This window comes from Thunnus albacares, chromosome 21 (assembly GCF_914725855.1).
Source record: "Thunnus albacares chromosome 21, fThuAlb1.1, whole genome shotgun sequence".
NCBI classification, from domain to species: domain Eukaryota; kingdom Metazoa; phylum Chordata; class Actinopteri; order Scombriformes; family Scombridae; genus Thunnus; species Thunnus albacares.
Genome location: NC_058126.1, coordinates 16222870 through 16247604, shown reverse-complemented (window position 1 = coordinate 16247604; position 24735 = coordinate 16222870). Strand labels below are relative to the sequence as shown.

Sequence of the window (24735 nt, the reverse complement as noted above, 5' to 3'; positions counted from 1 at the left end):
ATATCCTACTCTGCTCTAATACAAGCTGTACATGCAATTACTACTAACATGCATTTAAAGGTGGAAAAAAAGCTGAACACAAACAAAAGATGAAAAACACTTTACTGTCAAAGCATATATATACGTTACATCTTCATATTAATATTGCAACAGGGTGTGTGGTGTGAGCTGGTGTCAGGCTGGCTGGTAGTTCTCTAACCGCTCCAACAAGATGTCTGAGTAGCCAGGAGAGTAGTACCTGGAACAACACACACACACACACACACATACTGTAAATACCTTCCACTGAAGGATAATGGTGGAAAGGACAAGAGAGCCTTGAAATAGTGCTGAACTCTGCTTTTTGAATTGTTCTGTTTGCTGGCTTTATTCTTATGTGACCTTGATTATTAATGATCTTGTGGTATTCTTGGACATTTTGCTGAATTTCATTTAGGGTTCTTTTATTAAATGCTACGAAAAAGCAGAGGTTTTAGCTGGCAGTGATAGGAGAGAGAAAAACCAACGTGCACACAGCTGTGTAATGATGTCTGTCTGTACAGTCATGTGAGGTGATCAGTCATTCCTTGATTACTGTTTACGTCCCTCACACACAGGGTTCAGATGTCAAATAAAGCATGTGTTTAAGCGTGTGTGTTTGCGTGGGCAGGATACCTGACTATCTCTTCAGGGAAACAGCTGTTGATAGAGTTGATGTACTCCTGCAGAGGGGTGCCGGGCTCAGCCTTGATCTCCTGCACTTTCTTTAGTCCCCCGCTGGTCACAAACAGACGGCGAGCCTTGCTGTCATGAGGCAGCACCTTGGAGAGGAGAGGAGGGGAGAAACTTTCCTGATCTGAACCATCAAAACTGGAAAAAACTAACATGTTTAACATGTTTTTTTAAAAAAAAAAAAAAAAAAAGCAGACGTCAGGATTGTGATGCTGGTCATAGAGTCGCTCACCTTGCTGAACTGACAGACAACGTGTTTGAGGATGTTGCTGGGAGCATCATAGAGGAGGGGCTCCAGAGCAGGCAGGTAGGTACACTTCTGCAAGATGTTCTTCAGAGCCTTCTTACTCTGAAAAGAAGACACAAGAGGAATGAAACACACTGGTTTTATGCTTCTAAAATAAATGACATTTTCTCTTTATCTCTGTGGCTCAAAAGAGTTTGTTTGGCTTTGATTTCTGTTGTGACACAAAAGGTATTTCAGCACATAAGCTCACTTTGATCTGCAGGTCCTCTGAGCTGCTGGCGTCCATGTAGAGCTGCAGCAGCTTGGGAAGCAGGTTGGCTGTGGCCACAGCCTTGGCGTGCTCAGGCGTGTGATGGCCTATCTGGCCGATGGACCAGGCTGTGGCCGCCTTGATGTGATGCTCAGCCTCCTCTGACAGACACAGGCCCAGCTGGGGCACCCCCTGCAGGACAGGAGGGTACACAGCACATCAGGAGGTTGAGTTAATGTGACCTACATACAGGACCTGGAGGAATGTCTCTGGTCGGAGTGGTGGGTTTAGCTGTTAACAACCGCACACACACACACACACGCACACATACACACACACCTTGGAGAGAATAACAGCCATGGCAAGGCTCTCACTGTGAGCTGCCACGTATCCCAGCATCATGATCCCCGGCAGGCGCAGGTTTCCATGGCAATCACCCAGATAGTCGATCACTGCTGCCATGCCGCCACAATTCACAATCACTTGGGACAGCTGGAAACACACACAGACATGTTACCGCGTGTGTATGTGTGTGTGTGACAATCCATAATTGTGCATACAGAGTGTGAGTCTGTGCAGTATACCTCTGGTGTGTGTTTGACCACCTCCCTCATCAGGGTGGTGACGTTTTTCCTGACGTACTCATCCGGGTCTCTGAGGCACGCCACTGCTGCGGGGAAGATCTCAGCCTCTATCACCATCTCTGCCAGGCTGACTGAGTGCTTGCTGATCTGGCTGAGGGCCGAGAACACCTGCCTCTGATTGGAGAACAACATTTCTAAAATGACTGCATTGTGTTTTTTACATTTCTAAACCACAGCTGGTACTTTTGCCGGCTGGGTTTGGATTGTACATCATTAAATATGATTGAATTTGCTGTCTTTGTAAATGCTTCTAAAGTTACAAAATCTACCAGTAATCATTGTGTATATTTACCATTTAAACTGCCTGCTAAAAAACTTCATTTTCTTAAAGAAATTTAAAGAATTTTTTTCAAGGGTGGATGCAACATTTTCTTCAAATTTCACAAGTTTTCAAGGTTTTTTGAAGACTGATGGAAACTTGAGATTTTGTAGCTTGCAGGATCTAAAAAATGTCAACACAATGGCATATTTTAGATGCATCACTATTCTACCATCTTGGTGTGCCTTAAAACACTAACACACAATCTATCATTTTTAACTAGATTTGTAATTTGTACCCAATTTAACTAAAAAAAACTAAAGAAAATTTACACTTGATCATTTTATAATTTACCTTAAATAAAAAATCACCTTATATATACAGTCTAAACATATACTGAAAAATTTTCTTGTTCATGTCCATGAATATTTTCAACTGTTAAGTGTATTTCCAATAAAATTATGTTATAAAAATGATGTTATAAAACTTTAATTTAATTTGTTTAATTTGTTTTCTTCCCAACAAACTACTCACAAATTGCAATGTATTACATGTAATTCAGACAAGGCTTGTTTAAAAGCTGAATGAGGGGGAACTTCAGCAGGAAGAATAAATGGCTGCAGAACAATAAGAAGAGATAGATTCCAAATTTGATGTAAAATCCCTGAAGGAAAAAAAAGATTTTTTTTGGTCAGTATCTAATTTTTAAAAATAGAAACAGCTCCACAAATCTGCTGTTAATATAATGCTTGGATAATTAAATCATAAATACATGTGATTTTGAAAGAAAAGCATTTGTTTTGTTATTGTTAAAAACCTCCTTGATCTTCAATAATCATTCTTTTTACTGAGGTTACATGAATATTTAGGATGCATGTCTTAGTTATTTTTTCAGGCTTTTTTCATTTCAGCAGCTGTCAGGCTGTCCTTTGACTGGCCTTACCTTGAGTTTAGCATCTGGATTGAGGATCATCTGTGCCAGATGTGCGATGGCACCGGTTTCAACCACAGTCTGGGCCAGCTCTGGTGTGTGTTTGGCAATGTCACTGAGAGTGGAAGCTGCGATGCGTTTGAGAGCCATCTCAGGCTCCAGAAGACACAACACCAGCAGGGGGACGGCGCCTGCATCCACCACCGACTGTGACAACACTGCATGGTGACAAGAAGAGGTGGAAAACATGAAACACACATATATAAAAGATATGCAAATGCTAGAGTGTAAATGAAAGAGAAGTGTGAGCCCTTTTAAATGTTTTATTCACAGCGCTGTATGGATGTTTATAAATCTTATCATGCCATTAAATTTCTCTCCAATCTAAATGACAGAAATCAGAGCATGTCAGTGTGTGCTCCTTACGTGCATTGTGTCGTGCGATGTAGCCCAGAGCCCAGGCGGCAGCCTCCTTCACCCCGGGGTCAAACTCCTCCAGGCAGAGAACCAGGGCGTCCACCCCCCCTCTAGCCACCACTGCCTGGGACAGCTCAGGGGAGTGTTTGGCCACTGCACGAAGCACAAACGCTGCTGCCTTCTTATAGAACCTCTGCACACAAAAACACAGATATACATATGATTAAATGAGATGAAATAACAACTTAAATTCAAACCAGGTTTTTATCATTGAGAGATATAAACTAGTTAGGTTGTTTAGTTATTTGATGATAACCCTGCTATGCAAATGCTGCAATGAAATGATCAAGATTTTCTTTTTGTTTCTTTCTTAAACTTTTCTCTTTTTAAAACAAATTAATTATTTAAACATCTCATGTATTTAACACTCATGTTTTATTGACATTGCCTTTAATTTCTGATTGTTTCACCCACATAATGCTGTATGTGTATTAGATTGATAATGAATGTAAAATCAAATATTTTTCTTTTCTTCTGACCTTATTAAGCCCAGAAAATAGAAAAGTAGCTACTGATGCCATAACTGTCTTATCTTATCTTATCTTATTGTTCCACAAACTGGTGTTTCACATTTAAGAACAGTGACAAAACACAGAAATGAATATGAAGTGTTGTTATTATACCAAATAAGGAAATATGTTTCTGTATATAAGCTGTACATATACAAATGCATATTCCTTCTGTATGCCAAAAATTTAATTCACGGACAAAAATATATATGCTGTCCTGCATGTTGATGTAACTCATGTTTGTGGTCCATTACAGCCCAGAAAACTGTCACAATCATGGTTATAATCATTAATCTCAGGTTGATAGAACAGTAGCCACTGTGATTTTGTCTACAGGTTTCAGTGGTAGTAAAATAAAATAAATTTGGACATCAAACACTGAATTCTTGTCATATTTGAAATAAAAATGTATTCAATTTGAACTGAATAGTGTCAGATTATTAAAGATGCCCTCCAGACATGTTTTAAGACATATAAAAATACTCTGCTTTGGATAATAATTTATGTCTGATATATTTTTTCTGCAAAAAAAAAAGTTTAATTACCTAGTTAAAAATTCTTAAAATTACATCTACTCCTTCTACTCCATTAAAAATCCAGAATCTATGAATATATAAATATATTTAATTTCTAATGTTTTCCTGCTGGACACAAGATGTCTCCTGCTTCACTGTAAAACCCATTTTTCAGTGTTTGTGCACTGGAGGGTTCAAGTTTCCAAATCACACTTATGTAAGTTGAATATTGGACCAAGATCTGCTTCCAAAATAGTTGTGATGTCACAAATCGTATTTATAGGCCCGCCCCTTCTACTTCAATTTTCACATTCAACTTTCTACTTTCAGTGGATGAATGTGAAAACAGCCTTCTAGTATCAAACTGCACATACATCATTCTGCACAGTGAAGCTCAAACATCCAACTGAAGGAACAAGAAGAAAAATATATTTTTGAGTAGTGGGGGACTTTAAGATATGAGACTGAAAGGTCCCCTAATAACAAACCCCACTGCCCTTCATTCTGAGCCTCTGAGTGGGCTAAGAGAGCCAAAGAAAAGAGAAAACAAAGGCCTGGTTGCTCTCATGGTAAAGGGCTCTTAGCTTCTGAAGTAGCCCCCAGGCGAACTGCCAAGTTAGCCCAAAACACACTCTCACATTCAGGGGGCTGACCCTGAGGTCCTGCAGGGTGACAGCCTCTGTCTGTCTTTTTCCTCCCTCTCTCTCTCTCACACACACACACACACACCAGCCTCCAAAGACTGACAGTATAGTCACTTTCCAGAGGATGAGATACTGACATTCTGCGAGGCCAGAGAGTGGATCAGCTGGGGCAGGATGTCCTCCTTCACCACAGCCTCGGCCAGGTCGTCACTGTGGTCTGCCAGGCGGCCCAGAGCCAGAGCTGCCGTCTGCTGGATGCTGGGAACAACATCCAACATCAAGGGACGCAGCATGGACATCACACCTGCAGGAGAGGAGGAGAGAGGAATAAACTCTGGAGATATGAGTTTAATATAACATAGTTAATGGTTATTGTCTGGTTTCTTACCGGCATTTTGAAGGATTTCTATGTTTTGTGGCCTGGCTGCCAGATCAGCGACAGTTTGCACGAACTGCATCCTCGATTTTTGATACTGCTCAAAAGCTGCAGAGCACAAACAGACAGAAAGACAGCGTGGATAACAAGCTGAATCTACTTTTTATGAATCAAAACAACTCATGAATCTTACCTTGAATGATCTGCCGTTGACTCATTGTTACACTGCTGGAAAATTGACTCTTGAATATTTATTTTTCCCTCGTTAATTATCTTCGTCCTCCCAAAAAAACAGTTTGAAGTTATGACAGGATTTAGTGTACTGTTGCTCCTGGCCGTCTCCAGGTTTGGGTTAAGCTAGGTAGTTAGTGTTGTTAAGTGTTGCCGTGGCAACGCACAGGAAGCAGAACGCTCTGTCGCGCCTGCTTCGCCGAAGATCGTCTCCTCTAAAGATGACTCACTCTCGGATTTTGCGCGCACATCGCAGACGCTCGTGGTCCCCGGAAAAATGTTCAGTGTGAGAGCTCTGTAGGCTTCCTCATTTTAACAGTTCGCGCCGTCTTTTGTTCCCGCTAAAAAAAACAGACAACTTGCCAGACTTTCACAACATGATTATTCAACACGATTCAAAAGAAAGCAGAACTCGGGCATCTTCTTGTCTAATAAAGTTACTAACTTGATCTCAGTCAGCACTGAGCGGCGCTGCATCCTTCATACTGAAAAAGATTTTTTCCTTTTTTTTTCTAGTTTTGCTTGCTTTGCCTGCTCAAGGAGTTTGTCCTGAAATGACCTGCCTGCCTGCCTGCCTGGGTTAGTTCCTCTTGTTGTTTTCCCAAAGCTCGGCCCTGTTTAAAATGAGTGATAGCCCACATAATCTTTATTAGGAAGGAAACGTGGTCGTTCCAATCATTCAGCCTATCTCCTTTTTCTCATTTTGTAGCCTACTGTATTGTAAGACACAGCTACATCTGTGCTACCACTGCAAACAGAGAATACAATGCAATTATAAAGCCTATATCTGCCAATGGCAATAAAAACGTATAAATAAAAATAAGTGAAGTTCGGCACAGGGCCATAACATGACATCATTTTGATCATGTCACCATACAGCTGACTGGCCATGGTGACTAATTTAAGTGCAAGAGTCGGCTGCTGATTTCATTTCTCAAAGCCTTTTAAATTGGCTACAATTTAAGTTTCTATATCAGGAAAAAGAAATTCAAAATGTATCTCCTTGAGAGGAAATATTAATCCCAACATCAAATAAGTCTTTCCTGTGTAAACGGAAAGTCTTTCTTGCCAAATGCAATTAGATTGTTATGATTTCACAAGAATCCAGACCTTCTCCATTTTTATTTTATTCAGTGTTTTTGGGGTTTTTTTTAACCGTATTTGTGTGTTTTTAAAATCATGTTGTTTGTTGATACTGTGCTCCAGCTGTTTGTCCTGATCAATAGTTTTAACGTTATTTGGTTAAACCGAAGATAATTTCTAATTGGATCATTAATCAGATTTTATGTTTGTTTTTTAACTAAATGTAAATGCGGAGTGTTGTTGGTTTCGTTTTAGGTCAATTTCTTTTCTGTCTGTCTTTTTTTTTTTTTTTTTTACCGGAGAGATAATTGACACATTCAAATTAATTGATTGTCATCCAATTAAGTCTTGGAGAACAGTATTAGTTCCCCATCTGTTTCAAATCCGAAAAGGGAATATTTCCCTTGTATTACTTGATGCTTCTGTGTTGTGAGGTAATGAAGCTGAGCCTATAAAGCCCTGATGTAAAATAAAAATTAAGCCCTTATCAGCTGTTCTCTGCAGTGAGATTAAAGCTCTGTGTGAACATTTACTAATTCAGGCTGAATCTGCTTTTACTGGAGAGCTAAATTTGAAATAAAAAAATCGCCTAGATGAGTGGTTTCAACATCAAAAATGTGTGCATTTTTCATTTTCTAAATTAATTAAATATCCAATTTACAAAAAAAAATTGAAATATAAATTTTTAAAAAATGAAAATGTAATTGTGAAAATTTAGCTTAGGCTACTCAACATCCAAAATAATCATAAAAATGTCTAAAAATATACAGTTTTACAGATCAAATGCCAGCATTAGTAGAGAAGGAAAATGACACTGAGATTTATTTATGAAATAAAAATATGAATAATCTGTTTTTGCCTCAAACAAATTAAAGTTTTTACTTGTTTTGTTTGTATTTTGTATCGACACAGTGCGTTTCAATGCAGTGAAATATAATTAGTCATGTGATAAATCATTAGTACAAAAGAAAGATTAAAAAGCCTTCTATCTGAACTGAATGTATTCAGAAACATGACGTGATCACGGGTCCTGGCTGCTCACAGCTGGCCTCCTTAACTGAGTTATCTTCATCACCGATGACTCACACTGACATCTGGCTCGTTGCGCCTCATTTCAATTTAGCTTCATTTGATTATTCAGCTCAGTTCACGCCGATCTTCTTCCACCACAAAAAAAGGGGAAAAAAACTGCTCCCATAAGTGTAAAATGTTTTTATTTAGATGTTTTATACTGTGCAACAGTAACAATACAATAAGTTGTTCATACAATCGAGCGATACAAATACGGAAAACACGGGAGACATCAAAACATCTGTCGTTGAGCATGAAATGGAGCTGAACAGGAGCCCAAGTCATTCCCTCAGAACAAAGGGGAATAAGAGAATAACATCATCGCTGATTAAATATGCATTTTGTCTCTATTTACACGTGGATTCTCTAAAACTGCTTATACGTGTTAAAGACGTGGAGGATCCACTTCCACTGCAGCTACAAGAAAGTTTGTTTTTTTTTCCAGTAAAAGGCGAAGAAAAGTGGATTTTTCCTCCATATTATAGGCATTTTTTCCCGTGAAGCCAACAGCGCTAATACAAACTTATTTTTCCCAAGCACACGGCTTTCCTTTCATTGAGACAGGATCGATGCCTGAAACACTTCCAAAGTGAGACTTGTGGGGGCAAACACGCAGAATCCTCTTCCACTAAATTAAAAAAAAAAAAGTGTTAACCATGAGCATGCATGTTTAAACGGATGGCTGCAAAAATATCCCAAAACACACATGAAACAATCATGATGAACACGTTTGATTTGAAGAAAAATATAGATATATAAAAGACTATCTTCAGTCACTTCTGTAAAATAAAGATGTAGCTTTAAACAGGGGGATAAATGCTTCCTTCTCCTTCCCAACTTTCTTTTTTTCCCCCCAACATCATAATAAAATTCCCACATCACCCGACTTCCTCATTCTTTATTTTGAGATGTCTCTGATTCCACTACGTTTAAACTTACATATGATACCATAATATTTATAACAACAAATGGAGAGAGAGAGAGAGAGAGAGGGAGGGAGAGAGAGAGAGACAGAGAGAGAGAGAGAGAGAGAGAGAACATGGTCTACACAATGGAACTACGTTGGCATGAAGACAGTATTAGCTGAGCGGATGTCTGGCGTTGGCTGGTCCGGTCCGGTCTGGAGCCCCGCGTCATCCAGAGGAGGTCGACGAGCCGTTCAGAGAAACTTTCCGGGGTTTGCTGCCGCCGCTGCCGAACTGGGTGAAGGCGCGTCCCGGGGCCGGTGGTGCAGCGACTGCCGGGGTCCCGTTCACGTTGTTGGGGCCGTGTGGTGGGAGCTGCGGGTGAGGGGACTGAGCCGGCGTGCCCGGGCTCGGGAGCGACGAGGACGTGGACGGAGCCCCCGTGGGACTTCCGGCTTTGTCGCTGGCAGAGTCGCTCTCCGGACCGGATCTGCTCGCGCTGTTTTGGCCCTCCTGCTGCGCGTGGCTCACCTTCATCTTCTTACAGTTGGGTCGGACCTGGTACTTCAGCGGCAGCGGGCCGTTCTGTGGAGGAGGGTTGAATAAAACCATCATCAATCACATTTATTGGTCACATGTGATCATCCAATCACAGTGAAATGTCATCCTTCCATTTGTGCATTAAAATGAGTTGAAATAGATAAATAGGAATAGGTATAAATATTAAATAAGACTATTATTAAATATTATAGCCCACAACAGTTTAATAAACCAAATGCATAAAACGAATAAGCATACAAATAAAACCATCAGGCTAGACCATATTTATTTTTGTATAAGCCTGTAAACAACTGAATTAACTGCAAACTGCATTTTTCCAAAGAAATGGCATCGATTCAAATTGTGTGTTGATTTTGGAAAAGACTAAAGAGTGGAAATAGTTTCTTTTCTTTACACCAACACCTGCATGAATGACAGTAGAGTAAAATATCATAATGTCAACAAATGTTTTTTAAACAGTTCACATCATATTATCCTCATATTATTAAAAATACAAGAATTAAATACATTTTCAGGTCAGTTGCATTTTTTCATTCCTCAGGGAATAATCCCTTTATAGGCCCACATGCCAAATAACTAATTATGAACTGTACATCAAGATGTGTGAGCTGACGCCTTCCTTCCTATCAGCCTCCTGTTAGTTTGTATTTAACATACAGAAATATATATATATGTTATATATATATATAATTTATTCAATTTTTCATTTTTAAAATGTAAAAACAGCAATGCAGATATGACTGAGATGCATGGAAACCCACAACAGACAAGATTACCTTGCACAGTGTAAAACTGCTAACTGGTGTAATTAAAATCAAATAGAATATATGATCTTTAATCAATTGATTGGTAAAACAAAACAAAAAAATCTAATTTCAAGGACACTTAAATTAAAGTTTCTGTGTCAATTTGTCTTCTAAAAGCAAAGTGACCAATTTGTTCATATTAAATTTATTTTGGACTATAAATGGCAAGGTATTAAAATATATCCTCCAGCTGATGGAGACTGACATGATTAGAACAAAACTTATTCGACAACTTAAATGACTTAAAATGATTGATTCTTTAATATACTGTGATAAATGGACAATTTTGGACATTTTGCAGTGACAATTTGGATAAACCAACTAAAAGCAGCTCTTCTCTTTGTCCAGAGAAAGTATTAAAAGTTGTCTCACCCTTCTCCAAGTGTAGATATATGCTATATCCATTAACGTGTAGTAATCTTTCAGAGGCTCGTCTTCATACATGACTTCAACCTAAAGAGGAAAGAATTAGTCATTTTTCATTTTTAATAGCATAAGACAGCAAATATATCTGCAATTCAGCATTTATTAAAACAAAAGATTGTTACATCACAGTGCTCTCTGACAGACAGATTTATATTTTAACATTTGAAATGTCCAGTTACATTTGTCAAAGATGAATACAAATATTAAAAACAGACCTGGTAGGTGTTTGGGATGTCCATTTTGCTGCGCAGAAACTTCCGCAGATGCATGACTGTCATGGCTGCTGGACACTGAAGGTACCTTTTGTTAGCCACCTGCAGATCAATGAAATATTACATCATTAAGTATTATTACAGTATATTTATTTACAGTGAGAATAAGCTGTTGCAAGGTCCGCCTTAAAAGCAGGAAAAAGAACTAGCTTATATCACCAGGAAAACAACAATCTCTGTATCAACTGTGTCACCAGATTTCACAACAGAGGCAATAAAGTGAACATTCATTAGTTGCTTCCTTGAAGGAGTCATTCTTATCTGGTCCCAAAGGAGGTTAACAGGAGAAAACTATGCGAGCAAAGAGAAGAGAAAGCGGTCGAATTATCTTCTGGTACCTGATCTTTAGGCTGCTTCTCCTCTGCTCCACCTCCCAGTCTGCACAGAATAAAAAGGGGAAACATATTAGTAACTTTCCAGCTCGGATATTTGCCTGTTCTTAAAGTGCAAACACATTTTAAACAACAACATTTTAAATGCAATTACAAATGATGATGAGAATCAATCCAAAAAATGTTTTAAAAAGTTAAAAATCTTTTGTGTGTGTGTGTGTGTGTGTGTGTGTGGGTATCAGCTGATTTAAAGAATCAGTTGCTGGAATGAAAAGCACACTTCACTGCTGTACTTTATTTGTTTTTTCCCTCCTGCAGATGTTACTACAGCACAACTCTTGACACATAGTTGTGGCTCATTACTCATGTCAGCAGCCCTTAAAATATTTTTATAGCAAGAAAACCAAGAAACAAATTGATACATTGTAAAAGTAACATGTAATGAAATGATGAAAAGAAGAAGCTGAACCAGCAGGCAAAATATATGTGATATACAAAAAAATGTTCTGCATCTATTATTGTGGACAAAGCTGAGCCAGAGCATCAAAATATAGAACAAGGACACCATCATGAAGGCTGGATCTGATCCATTTCAATGCAGAATCATATCTGAGATCTAAACTAAACCTGATAAAACACCTGATGTTTTCCAGTAATCATCTAACTGATGTTTGTATTAAATGTTAAGTTTTCTTGTCCATCATTTCCATATAAATATGTAGCATTCATGAAGATGATAAAATCTATTATAGAACAAATCATCCCTGGATTTAACGACACATATCAAAAGCCAACCTACCTGCTCTGATCAAAAAACTCAATAGAGAGGCTGATGATCTCATCATCTGTAATAATTCTCTTGTCTTCGTCTGCCACCTCGCCACGATCTTCATTGGATCCATTAGACGCTATAAGAAAAAGACACACAGATTAGTATCCAGAAAGTTAAAAAAAAAAAAAAAAGCAAATTTGATAATCAGTTATGCTTTCTAACTCACCGTCTACAGGGTGGTCGGCATAAAAGTCTCTTCTCCTCTTCATTTCATCTGAAGACAGTAAGGAAGATGAGTCATTACGAGTCTGTTCATTTGCACTTTTTAAAGGAAATGTCGTTTTATAGCGGAAAATACTGTAAGTGCACACATGCAGTACTGATCTGCAGCAGGAAATCTCAACACAACTGAATTTACCAGAATAAATTACATCAGCAGAGTGTCACAATTCACAAAGTTAAACCGTTCAATTAGATGGGATTATTTCAGTGTTGTTTTATTGTAGCAAAAAACATTCATTCATTATAATATTTTATAAGACTGCAATATATAAGACTTGGAAATGAAACAGCTGTCTGACCCAATTTGAGCAGATTTATCAGTAGTAGACTATATACAGTATAGCACAAAATAAAAGCACTGCACTATAATGTAACATTTGGGGACAATAACAGCAGACATCATCTCTGCTCAGCAACCACAGCATTTTTTTTTTTAAAACAAATGTCTTTCCATTTGAGCTCCTTACATATTATAATGTATCTTTATACATTTATTAGTATTTGGGAGTCAATTTCTACTCTTTTCATCTGCAGAAGCAGTTAATGCTTAGTACAGTTGGTGCATTCAGGAGGCTGAAGTGCATTTAATACTTCTGGCTGATTAGATATGAAACTAAAGATGAAACCAATTTAACCAAAGGGAGGCATCAAAATATATGCAAATGCAGAGTCAGAATGAAAGTAAACACGTGCGAAACACACGAGGCACCGTCTACAGTTGTGTTCTTACTTTTGAAGAGGCCAGGCACCAGTTTATACACGATGTCCTGCAGAGTTTTGTCAGACCTAGAAAAACAGAAGACAAACTTCAGTCAGACCACTGAGAGAATGGAAATTATTGTGCAGAAGCATCTATTTTTTCCTGTGCTGTACAGCTTATGGAGAGCAGAATAAACAAGACAGACTGACTAGATGAATGTTTTTTTCTTGTTTGGTCACTGCTTTGCTTTGAAGGCACACTTTCTTAAAATACACATTTATTGCATTACAGCACCTAAACACAAAGCTTAATAGACAACCGTAGCTGATTAAGGAATTTTCTGTGTCACATCTCACTATGTGAATGGTCTGAAAGTGCTCCATATGACTCAATATTTTAAAATAAAAACAGGTTGATTCAGTCATTTAATTGGGAGGGGGGAAGGGAAAACCAGGAAACAGGAAACCGTTGAAATGACTGCTTAATATTAACAATGCATTTATAGATTTTGGGAAGAAAATGTAAGAAAATACTGAGGTAAGTCTATTTATTACAACATGAGGAATCAGTCCAGTAGAAAGACAGTTTCCTCTGCTACACTATTCTAGCCAAAATACCAAAAGAGAAGATTCATTTGCCTTAGAATTAAATTTATAAATACAGGAATATGAAAAGAACAAAGAACAAGCCTCAGGACTTTGTAATGCAGTCAAAGAATATGATGGAAAATGTAACTCTTACCTTATGTTGAGCAGAGGCTTGGTTTTATGCACTTGTACATCACAGATGGGACAGTATTTGCTGGTTTCCAGATAGCGCACAATGCACATCTTGCAGACTGCAAACCATGCAAAAAGAAAAAGAGGAAGAAAACCTGTCAATATCAGACGCACCAGAGAGGATATCCTGATTCTGATGCTGAATGTGGCTCAAGCTGCCAAGGAGAAATCTCCTTTTCAGCATAAAGTTTACATCCAAAGTGGATGTGCAGGGAAATATGTAAGAAAAAAAAAACACTGGATGCTGAAACATATTCTCACAGCTTTTTTTTTTTTTTTTTACGTGCACAAATCCATGTTGACATTTTCCAACCACATCGGGGAAAAAAATAAGAGTTTTGTCGGTTTGCTCACATGAGTGAAGACATTCGATGATGGTGGTTGCGTCTATGAAATATCCTCCGCACAGGACGCACATTAGGTGAGGGTTGAGCTCAGTGATCTTTATCCTGGTTGTCCGATGCATGATGAGCAAAAGGAACAACAATCCTGCGTAGGAAGGGGAGGAGGGGGGGGGGAAAATTAGAACAAGTCAAAACAATGCATGCATGACAGGCGCACAGAAGCATCGGGGAGCTGCAGGTTTCTCTTACAGCGCAGGTCAGACCATTTGGAGAAGGCTGTTTGTTTGACTGTGTTAAAGCAACATCGTCTTTTATGCTAATTCAGTAATAACCTACGGGGAAGGCTCTTTGTGGCAGATTGATAGGCAAAGGCACCATAGAGTCATTTGACCGAAGCGCACTGAATAATCATAAATATCCACTGAGAGATCGATGCGCTCCTTCCTCTCCATCATCTTAAATCTACAGCGTTCAACACTTGGCGACAACAGAGAACAGAGCAGATGTAACAAGCACACAGAAAAAAAATGAGCTTACATGAAAAGATTTCTCTGCTCAGACATGAGGCACGGCGCGGAAAATTTTGGGTTCACAACTCCCGATTTGGACGCATTCTGCAAAATCTTACAGATCGGACAGTCTGGTGTTAAATGCGTAATGCGGCACTAAGTGACTCCAGGTTTGAAATTTAGTTTTAAAGTTTTAAATAAGACAGCTAAAAAAAAAAAAATAAAAAAAAGACAAATCTATGAGTGACGCTGATAAAATAAATCTGAGACAGATTTTATGAATTGGGTATCTCAATGTGTCACTTTTACCAGAGTAACAGCTTCATTTTTTAAAAGCAGGAATTCAGCCGAAGTTTGAAATCTTAGGTGGAAAATAATATTCAACACGGAGACTGGCGCCCCGGGGTGATTGTGGGTGAAAAGGGGGATGATAGGAGACACCCATTCACTGCGTCAGGTGTGCCACATAGGCTGTGGGGAAACCTGAGCGTTTCTATGGCAACTCCTTTTGCTTTTTAGCCCACATGGCTGGTCGCCAGTGACCAGAACAAGGCAGGATGTCTCACCAAAAACAACAGCACGGCGAGCTGCCGGTGTTCAGAGCGGGAATAAGGAGGGACCGGAGGCTCCGCGTCCCTCCGCGCACACAGCCGCTGGACTGCCAGTCTGCCGACAGCACGGCTGCCATTTTGTGGAGGAAAAAAAAAAAAAAAAGCCCGTATCGGTTCAACGGGCTGCGGGGTTTCCTTCGAAAGGGGGCAAATAAAGCCAGTATCCGACGGGTTTACACCAGCTTCCCAAATCTTTACGGACCACGGGGAGGAGAGTATGTACCGAACTCGGAGAATAATCTCATCGTTATTCTGGTTCGTGGTTTTCATGGCGTGTGCGCGATAACCAGCACTGTGCAGCACAACATGGCCAGGCAGCAGCGACTGCGCTGAAGTTGGAGCGCACACTGGAGCAGACTTATTATTCTGCGCCATTACCAGCTAAAAAACACATATAGCGCCCTTTATTAGACATCTACACTTTATGACAATGGCTGTTTCATCCCACAAACGCGCCTCTGACAAAGTGGAAAAGCTTTTAAATAAGTCTCCCGATGCCAAAACAGCGTTTTTTTTTCTACTTCCACTTATATACTACTACTACTTATATGAGACTATTTTATCTTGGATGGTTGGAAAAACAATAATCCAAAGGTGGTGAATATTATTAAAGTCTCCTATGACTATGTGGGTGCCCCTTCCTGCCATATAGTAGCCTACTGTAAAAACACCAGACATTAAAATCAACACACTGGACATGAGGAGGTGACCCTTCTTCTGTCCAGCTCTGTATCCTCACTGTCACTGTATGTATGGAGTCACAGCCGGCAACATGCCCGACCGCCGGGCCGGTCTTGGCCGGCTGTTAACAGACCAAAGCGGGCAAGTTTGGACAGAGACTCCGTTCAAAAGGATGCATCACACATGGATAATGATGGATAACATTATGCAGGGGGGAGCCTGTTGAGCCATTAATCGATTGACTTGTGTTTGGACAACTGCTTCTGCCTCAGTCCTGTGGGAGCTGCAGGCTCACTTTAGAAGACTTCAAGTCAATCACTCCACAAACCAAAATAAGTTCATAGTGGGAACGAATACAATCACAAGGCTACAGCACCAACCGAGAATCATGCAGCAGCTTGAAATATAGTCCATTCAACACTTCCAATATGGATTCAGTTATGAACACAAAGACATTGACTGTACATAGAAAATGCAGCTTATATACCACGTAGCTCCCTTTTTAAAATTGACAGCAAGGTTTAATTATGGAGTCGGTGTTGATAACATATCATTAGTTAATCCACAACAGCTACAGGCTACTAATCTTTAATTCTGCCATTAAAGCAACAACAAACGGGGAGATTTCTCCCAGTGCCCACCTAATTTATGCCCAAAATGAGACCAGTTCCTCTTGTAAAGGTTCCTCTTATACGTAAATCAACAGCAGCTGGAAATAACCCAATTAAAATCGGCAATGGGAAAAAAAACAAAGACCTCATATTAACCGCTGTCAGTCAATTTAGAAAATAAGGAATTGAATAAGTGGGGATTCATAACTGACCACGTGACTGAAACTTATTAAAGACAATGCGAACAGAAATCGCTTTCACTGAATTGTGCTCGTGCAAACTGTAGCATGATGCAGTCTGCTTAAGCTACAGTATCACGTGTATCCACAAACCTGTGAGGCTGGAAACCCGAGTGGGGGGAAAATATACATTCATTTTAACCTGTTAAGCCCACACAGGGTCCCTACTAGCATTCATGAGCAAAAATGATAATTCCCCCCCCTCCTCCTCCCTCCCTCCCTCCCTCCAAGAGCAAACAGCCCAAGCTCAAGTCAGTCTGTTCTGTACCACCAGATTCAGAGGCACACAGTGGGCCAGCATTCAGTCGCATGAAGGTGAAAATATGGAAATCCATAACGAGTTTATAATGTCAAACAAACAAACAGTCTGTGCTGGCAGCAGCCCCCATTATTTCAAGTGAAATTGCCGTTGCTTATGGCTGTTTGATGAGACACAACCAGCCTTTTGTGAGCTGGCCGACGTGTCGTCCATATATATATTTTTTAAATTTCCCACAAAACCAATTATCTTCTTTAATCAAGATTATCACACACTGAGACACGAACAGCCACAGTTCATGTTTAACGATGATCCAGTGTTTACCAAGTAGGCGTCATGAAACATTTATGCACAATTGAAACGGTTTGCCTCCTTGGCACGTTTATGGGAGCCATCCAAGTTAAGTTAATAAATCCAACATTTGATCATATACGCCCGAAACCAACATAACACCCAGTTCATAACACCCTAAGCATCCCAACTCTATAAAATGAAGACGTTATGTGGAAATATGGGCGCAGAAGGACACTTTGGAGCACTTGCTGCTGTTAACATCTCAGCCAGTCCAGCCTGGTTCGCCTGAGATCCCCCACTTTACACAAATCCAAACGACGCAATGCAAACATCAGCCGCGATCAATTTATACGGACAGATTACTGAACACTGGATCATGCAACACCGGCTGAGCGTGAACCTTAACTCGCGTTTGTGCCCGAGCGAGGAACATCTTTTACAAAAAAGTGGTGCGCAGACACACACGGAGCTCCACGTCGGTGATCGCTGCAGCCACCGTTGAGAGCTCCACATCCACCGCTGGATCGGTACGCAGAAAAACACAAAAGCACAAACCCGAAACCTCGCCTTCTCCCGCCGTTAGTTAGAGACGATATCGAATAAGACATACCTGAATGCTCGGCTGGGAATCGGTGGGTCTTGAGGCGAATAGACAATGAAAGTTGGGAGGCGATCAGCAGAAAATGAATAGGAGCCGAGCCGCCATCTTGAAGCAGGCTGCAGACGCTGTCAGTGGCTGAGAGCGCACGGCGGACCGGAGCGCATTTCAGATGTGCGAATAAAAACTCCTCCTGTTTCTCGCCGCTCGCGCGCTCTTTGCGTATCCGATCCGCGGCGTCAAAAGAGCCCAGTCCTCCGGCTTCGGCTCGGGAAGGTTCCCACTTCGGCACCGAGAACTTTGCCTCCAAAATATCCGCTTCACCCCCCAGTAAAATGCAGCAGTGTGTGTGTGCTCCGTGGAAACTGACACCGTCCCCAAAATGGCTTAGTTCGACCGCCCCGCTTTGGTCACGTGGTCTAGTTGCTTAAGGGTGCCTATAATTACTGTCGGTGTATGCTGTTTCTCCTAATCTACTACGCATGATGTGAAAATAACACAGAAAACACACACACATGTACATTAGAATAGCATTTCAAGCGCGAAATAGCACAAAACATTCAGGAGTTTGAGCAACTTGAGCTGAAATGACAGCAGGCAGCTGCTTAAGGGCGCCTAAAAATTACTGTCGGTGTATTCTGGTCTTTCTAATGTATGACGCATGATTTGAAATAATCCATAATGCATATTCATACCGTTTGATAGCTTACACTTTCCACCACCAAAAGACACCACCTATGCACTGACGTGAATCATTCAAATGGCACAGTGATTAGGAGTGTCTAGAAAGTAGGCTACTGATGGTGTGCCCTCGACTCTCTGATGTTAAAAATAACTGCAGCACACGCACTCACACACGTTCATGTCAATTTGACCGTCAAAAATGCCCTAAACGACTTACTATTGGCTGTAACGTGGAGTCTGTTGGAGTTCGGGCAGCTGCCTTATTAATCTTTGTTGATCGTCGCTTTTAAGAACAACGCACTCGGCGAAAATACGTCCATGTGACAAATGGCTTTGGTGTCAAACCTTTGTCACAGGCTGTCCTGACATCTGCAAAAAATGCGCTGCAACTTCCACTTGATGAATTGGAGCCTTTATCCTTCAGCCAGCGCCGCTGAAAACCGAGGCATCGCGGATGTTTATGGAATCTGAGCCGCTGTGCTGCTTTGAACTTTGAGTGAGGTGGATGCAGAAAGCTTAAGAGGCTCCATAAAATTCTTATACAGCAATTTTGTCAACAAAGTCACACATCTCTATTAGTAGCCTTTTATAAATAGCTCCCATCAGCCCGAGCAGCTGGACTGAGCCTCTTGTTGCAACAAATGCTGCAGGAAACCAAATACACTGCTGTCATGCAACTATGGCAAAAATCCTATTCAGGCTGGTAAGTGTTGACAAAACACATGCCTGCCACTTACTTCTCTGGCTCCACATTCAAATGTTTATTAAAAAAATACTTTCCTACTGATTTCTCACAAACACAGACATCATATCCGATTCTGTTTGAACATATGGAATTATTCAAAGAACAAAAGGGGGGTTTTATTTTTTCTGTTTTAATTAACACACAAGTTGGAATGATAACTTTCTCATACATCATGTCGTCAATCTCAGGTACAAAAGAGGCAATAAAGAGATGAACAATGCCGCTGGGAACCGGTGAAGTTCAGTGCTTTGTGGCGAGGAAACTGGACACCAGTATTACATCTGACTGGCTTTCTCCACACTCTTGGCAGCGTCTTTCAGCTTTCCCACCAAGTCCTGCAAACAAGCAACAATTGACCATTTTCATTACGAAAAAAAAAACAAAAAACGCAGCGACCTGTCCGGCGGAGGTAACCTAAAATATCAACTGAAAAAATAACCATACACATTATACTCATTATAAATAAGAATTTGAGAAAATTGTCATGCGTTCAGAATTTTTGATTCAGTCTGACTTGACCATGGATTACAACTGAGGACTACATCCGAGTTGAATTCACCAAATATTTTGCAGCCCACATTATTTATACAGGGGTCATCCCTTACATGCTTGCAATGTTAAAAAAGGAAACAGCCGCTCACATGGTCAACTGATACATAATATAACATTTCACTGTATAATATATCATCACTACAATCGTACTTATTTCATATTTGAGGATGTGTGACTGCAGCTACAAGCCTAAATCCAAAGAGATGGACTGTTGTGGTGATGAAAAGCCGATTCATGCGCAGAAAATCCCAGAAAGCTCTTTATTTTATGATGAATTCACAGCTTATATGATACAATTCAATACATCTAATTCACGAAGAAGCTGCTCAGACTGAAGAGCGAAACTATCCTCCCACTATGAGTCGAATTCTTGCATTTTGTTTTGTGATAAGGAGACTGAATGTGGTGCGTAATGGTTTAGTTATGATGCAACTGCAAGACGGTCTGACTCTGAAATTTTTAAAAAAATAACAGATGAAGAGTCATTTAAAGAGGACTAACAAGCAAAATCCTCTACCTGTAACTGTTCCACTGTGCAGGTGAAGTTTATATCTTCAGGGGTTCCTTTATTCTAGCAAAAGGAGCAAACACGAACATGTTTTAACCACGGACACATCATGAAAATCTATGAAACGTGAAGGTATAAAAAAAAATGTCTTTGAGTTTTACCTCAGTGTTCAATGAAATCAAGTAGAAAGGCTCGTTGACCTTATCGAGCTGTCCGTTCTGTCGGGAAACAAAGTTTTAGTTTGACACGAGAATTTATGATACAAAAAAAAAAAAAAAAGAAAAAAGAAAAAGACAAACTGTGCTGCGAAGCGTCTCTCATGTACCTTCATGTGGTACTGTAGACGCCACGACACGTCGTTAACCCGAGGTGGCTGCTTTCCTATGCTGAAAGAGAGAGAGAGAAGAGACGCATCTGTGATCATGCTTCAGCAGAGATGAAACAGCAGCTGAGCAAAGATGCTGAAGGGGGGAAAAAAAATCCACCTTCATCCTTTAATTTATTAGCGTCACGCTAAACATGCTGCACTCTGTGGCAACCTGAAGGTCAAAGAGATGAAGAAAAATCTGAGGTGTAACATATGCGCCTCTGAAGGTGTAACTATCTCATGGGAGTATTTTAACCCACGCCAAAACTTTTTAGTGCTCAATAAATGTCTGAGGATTTTCCACTTGTTCCAAAAGTTGTGCGTATGCTAAACGTTTTGTATGCGATTCAAAGACTGCTTCTCTTTTATTCGACACATGTGTCTGCAAACCGTTTTAAACCAGTGCAAACAACGTATCCCTACAACGAGTGTTTGTTTAGGGTGCGTCATAAAGCAGCATTTACATTGCAATTAATCACGCTCCTTTTCGTCCTGACATGCAGGCTTCACACTCTCTGGTTGTTCTTCCCCCCCGATTTTAAAAAAAATCCCCGCATATGACTGCTTAAGATTGTGTCCAAAGGAGTTGAACTCGGATATTTATTGAATTGTTGAGAAGTGCGTTGTTTTTCCTCCACATGTGATGTATTAGCAGCCATGTAGAGTCGAAGAAAAATTGGACAAACTTTGACCTCCAGTTGATAATCATCAAAGAAGCTCTAATGAGCAAAATCGCTCTGTTATCAATGTTGCAATGTAAAACTAAAAAAAATCTCTATAATGTTCACACATTTTGGGGACATTCATGCTCTTTATCAACTCAAGAATGATACCTTCACCTCTATAAACCACACATCTCCAGCTAAAAAAATCCAGTGCAATCTTACCTTGCTAACAGACGCTCTAGTTCTTTTTTATGTTTCTGTAAAAAAATAAAAAAAATATATAAAACAAAAATATGTGTAGGCAGGTCAGCCACAACTACAAGACCACAGGGGAAAAAATACATTTTAATAAGAGCAACGTGATTTGAACTGTCACCTGATATGTGCTACAGAATATTTCTATTCTCTCTGCACTGAATGTGAGCTCTTCAAGGCAGGAGCTGTGGGAACAAAACAACACTTTTATTACACAGCTGATTTCACATTAAAAAAAAACTTAAAATCTGAAAAGAGTCAATCTATTTACAACTTTCTACAGGCAGACAGTGAAGGGAGAATACAGTCCTATGAATGGCTGAATGTTGACATGCATTGTCTGAGTGAAAATGAAGCTTATTATCACAGTGCAAATGTCAAATTTGAGGATATGAAGAAATGCAGGACAGCCTATAGAAGTGAGTTTTAATGGATTACAAAAACTAGAATGACTGCTTTCCAGAAAGTTTTAATTTTTTTTTTTTTAGCAGAATTGATCACTGACACACATCTACAGAGCTTTAAGAGTTTGTCTATCCTCAACATCTAACTCTGATGATTAACCATCAGAATAATACACTGACTTCTGATTTTAACTCCCTATGGCAATGACAAAAAAAGCAACATTTTCATGCAACATAGATGGACAATTGTAAAAAACTGAATTTTTATAACAAGATACCATCGATCAATTCAGGCCACTGATGTCAAGCTGCACTGGAAACGTCAAAAGTTGCTCAGTTACGTTCATTCCCTGAAACTAACAACATCCTTGTGTATTCCTGCTATCGTGCACATGCAGGGACACAATCAGCTCACATTTTAAAATCTAATGAAACACTGACTTCTTATGAATCACATTGCTTTGCTGCATTCAATGCAAGCTGTGCACAATGGGTTTTTTATATATAGTTTGCGGTAGTTGTAGAAATAAGATATTTTGCATATATATTAATTAAATGTATTGCTCTAAATCTTGATCTATTAGGAGACCCAATCAGCGGGTCACTGTCTCTACATGTAATATGCAAACTGCATGATTTAGAGCGAAATATTTCCTGTCAGACTGTGTGATGTGAGCACCGTTTTTATAGCCATGTGCTGACAACTTATCAGGCTGTTTTTGGTAAGCTAGTTCACCACAAGCATGTGTAGGGGTTTGAGCAGCAGCACGCGTGTTTTACAGGAAGCCCTCCTCTCTGTGAGGTCGCTTACCTTACAGTCGACTTGTCTGCATTTTGTTTGACCGCCTCCAGTATGAAGGTGATCGCTGCGGTGTGGCTCTGTTTCAGCAGGATCTGGTCGACCTGCTTCAGCTCAGGCTGATCTGCAACCAGAGGACAGACACGGTGTGAAGGAAGATGCCAACATAGCTGCACTTATAGCCTAACTTCATTCTTCTTAGCAACAACAGACGCGTTTGATTGGTATATAAATGATGCAGATTTGCGATCCATACTCGCACCCACGGATTGACGTTTCAGAATGGAAATCAATGATGATTTGCATGTGAATGGGCCCCTCGGCTGCATCAGCCGGGGGTCCTTTGTGTTGTTTGGACAGTGAACATTTTCACTTTCTAAATAATTCTGCCATTAGAAAGAGCTGGAATGCTGCAGAAGTTGGACAACACATGGACGTGTGGAAATAACTGAAGCAGCCATTACAGAGCACGAGATGTAAATAGTAGATAAGGTTTGTAATTTTGCAGAATTTATATTTTAATGCTTAAACCAAAAGCCAATCAAAATGAGCGACACACAGCGCGCTGACGGCTCCAAACATCTGCTAAACGCGATTACAGCAAAAATAGCTAATCGGATGTGTATTCATTGTCAGTTTGGACCGATGCTTATTGGAATAGTCTAACATAGTCTTTCTTATATGCTGTGTAGACTCAGTTTAAATGACAAAAGGCATCCCGAGTGGCCGTGTGATTGTGTGGCTGCTGCTGAATGCAAAGCAGGCAGCAGAGAAGGCTGCAGATCGCTCCAGCTGTCTGCTGAGCCACCTCGCCTCATTACAGATCCTAATATAAACAGTCCGGTTTAGAGCAATCCGCAGCGAGCAGCAGCTCCGTACGAATCCGCAAAAACACCGAGGGGAGACCCCTCTACACATCCACACGGGAGAGAGAAACCGGAAGAAGCGGAGGAGACAAAAGGCGGCGGGGGAGGAGGCTCCAGCTCACCGAGGACGCCGGGGTCGCCGTGAGAAGAGAGCAGACTCCGGAAAGAGACGTCCACCAGCGCGGGGAAGCTGGTCTGATCGAAGACGGACGGGTCTGCTAGAGACTGAAGCCCTCTCTGCACAGACTCGGACAACTCCATTTTGCAAAGGGTGACCCACGACACGAGCCCACGTGACGGATCAGCTGATGTGGAGCAGCGGAGGGAGGAGCTGCAGGAGCCCGGGGCGCGTAGCTGCAACAGGAGCAGGCAAATGAGTGGGGATCAGAATGTAGGATGTTGAGGGATATTGTGTATTATATGCAGGTGGTTTTCTACTGTGTGTTGCTCTACTCTCAGCGCACTTCCGAGGAAGGAGAAAGACAGGTGGAGCCAAAGAGAGCTCATTTACAAATACAGTGAACGTGAATGCACCTGAAAGACTTTTGAGTCAACCTCTCTGCAGTTCTGTGTCCATGTTCACTAAAAATCCAATTTGGATCAATACAGCACCAATATTGTTACCCAGAAAGCCACTCAAGACAAGGGGTTGCTTTGTTTTAGCGTTATTTTTTCTTTTACTAAAGCTTGTTATAATCTCTTCTTTTTAAACTTACATGTCACGGTTTGTTATTGATTGTTAATAACTTATGTATGTTTCGAGTGTTAAACCAAGTTGACCCAGTGTTGTAATGGACCCAAACTGGGTACATTTTTAACCCAGTGATATTTAGACCTCTCAGATGGGTTCTCACAGACAAACTGAGATATAATGGACGTCTGCAATCCCCATCTTTAACATAAAAAAGTTTGATATCTTTTTTTTTTAAAATTTATGTAGTTGACCATATTCAGCATTACA

General features: G+C 40.3%; 3 protein-coding genes across 4 annotated transcripts; all 3 read right to left on the bottom strand.

The window, feature by feature from the left end:
- Positions 1-85: 85 nt before the first annotated feature.
- On the bottom strand, positions 86-5985 carry spag6 (sperm associated antigen 6). The gene is made up of 11 exons (XM_044339824.1): positions 5757-5985; positions 5576-5671; positions 5325-5491; positions 3469-3652; positions 3055-3260; positions 1793-1966; positions 1548-1700; positions 1209-1400; positions 944-1060; positions 655-800; positions 86-238 (listed from the first exon to the last, which is right to left on the bottom strand). The coding sequence occupies exons 1-11, from the start codon at positions 5779-5781 to the stop codon at positions 175-177; spliced, it is 1524 nt and encodes a 507-aa protein (XP_044195759.1). The 5' UTR covers positions 5782-5985; the 3' UTR covers positions 86-174.
- Positions 5986-8074: 2089 nt separating this feature from the next.
- bmi1a (bmi1 polycomb ring finger oncogene 1a) lies at positions 8075-19069 on the bottom strand. Of its 2 annotated transcripts, XR_006399783.1 has the most exons (11): positions 18831-19069; positions 14138-14272; positions 13746-13842; positions 13035-13090; positions 12249-12296; positions 12050-12158; positions 11257-11296; positions 10862-10960; positions 10593-10673; positions 9010-9438; positions 8075-8576 (listed from the first exon to the last, which is right to left on the bottom strand). XR_006399783.1 is itself a non-coding variant. In XM_044339840.1 (10 exons), the coding sequence occupies exons 2-10, from the start codon at positions 14247-14249 to the stop codon at positions 9082-9084; spliced, it is 999 nt and encodes a 332-aa protein (XP_044195775.1). In that variant the 5' UTR covers positions 14250-14272; positions 18831-19069; the 3' UTR covers positions 8075-9081. The 2 variants fall into 2 exon arrangements, 1 of the variants encoding a protein (XP_044195775.1); XM_044339840.1 differs by having other exon boundaries at positions 8075-9438.
- Positions 19070-19454: 385 nt separating this feature from the next.
- Positions 19455-24111, bottom strand: commd3 (COMM domain containing 3). Its single transcript, XM_044339841.1, has 8 exons — positions 23897-24111; positions 22921-23032; positions 21827-21890; positions 21673-21707; positions 20744-20804; positions 20580-20636; positions 20428-20481; positions 19455-19693 (listed from the first exon to the last, which is right to left on the bottom strand). The coding sequence occupies exons 1-8, from the start codon at positions 24033-24035 to the stop codon at positions 19634-19636; spliced, it is 582 nt and encodes a 193-aa protein (XP_044195776.1). The 5' UTR covers positions 24036-24111; the 3' UTR covers positions 19455-19633.
- Between the last annotated feature and the right edge of the window lie 624 nt (positions 24112-24735).

Bases quoted from the DNA above. Each gene is read 5' to 3' on its own strand.
- spag6 (XM_044339824.1), bottom strand. From the start codon at position 5,781: ATGAGTCAACGGCAGATCATTCAAG. The intron at 3,653-5,324 runs GTCAGTATCTCA...TTTTGTGTGCAG, and splicing joins ACTCTCTGGCCTCGCAGAAT to AGGTTCTATAAGAAGGCAGC. The intron at 1,967-3,054 runs GTAAGGCCAGTC...TTCTCCAATCAG, and splicing joins ATCCAGATGCTAAACTCAAG to AGGCAGGTGTTCTCGGCCCT.
- bmi1a (XM_044339840.1), bottom strand. From the start codon at position 14,249: ATGCATCGGACAACCAGGATAAAGATCACTGAGCTCAACCCTCACCTA. The intron at 13,843-14,137 runs GTGAGCAAACCG...CATGGTTTGCAG, and splicing joins CATCGAATGTCTTCACTCAT to TCTGCAAGATGTGCATTGTG. The intron at 12,159-12,248 runs GTGAGTTAGAAA...TTTTTCTTATAG, and splicing joins TGCCGACCACCCTGTAGACG to CGTCTAATGGATCCAATGAA.
- commd3 (XM_044339841.1), bottom strand. From the start codon at position 24,035: ATGGAGTTGTCCGAGTCTGTGCAGAGAGGGCTTCAGTCTCTAGCAGAC. The intron at 20,637-20,743 runs GTACATGAGAGA...GTTTCCCGACAG, and splicing joins GTCTACAGTACCACATGAAG to AACGGACAGCTCGATAAGGT. The intron at 19,694-20,427 runs GTAGAGGATTTT...GCTTGTTTGCAG, and splicing joins GCACAGTGGAACAGTTACAG to GACTTGGTGGGAAAGCTGAA.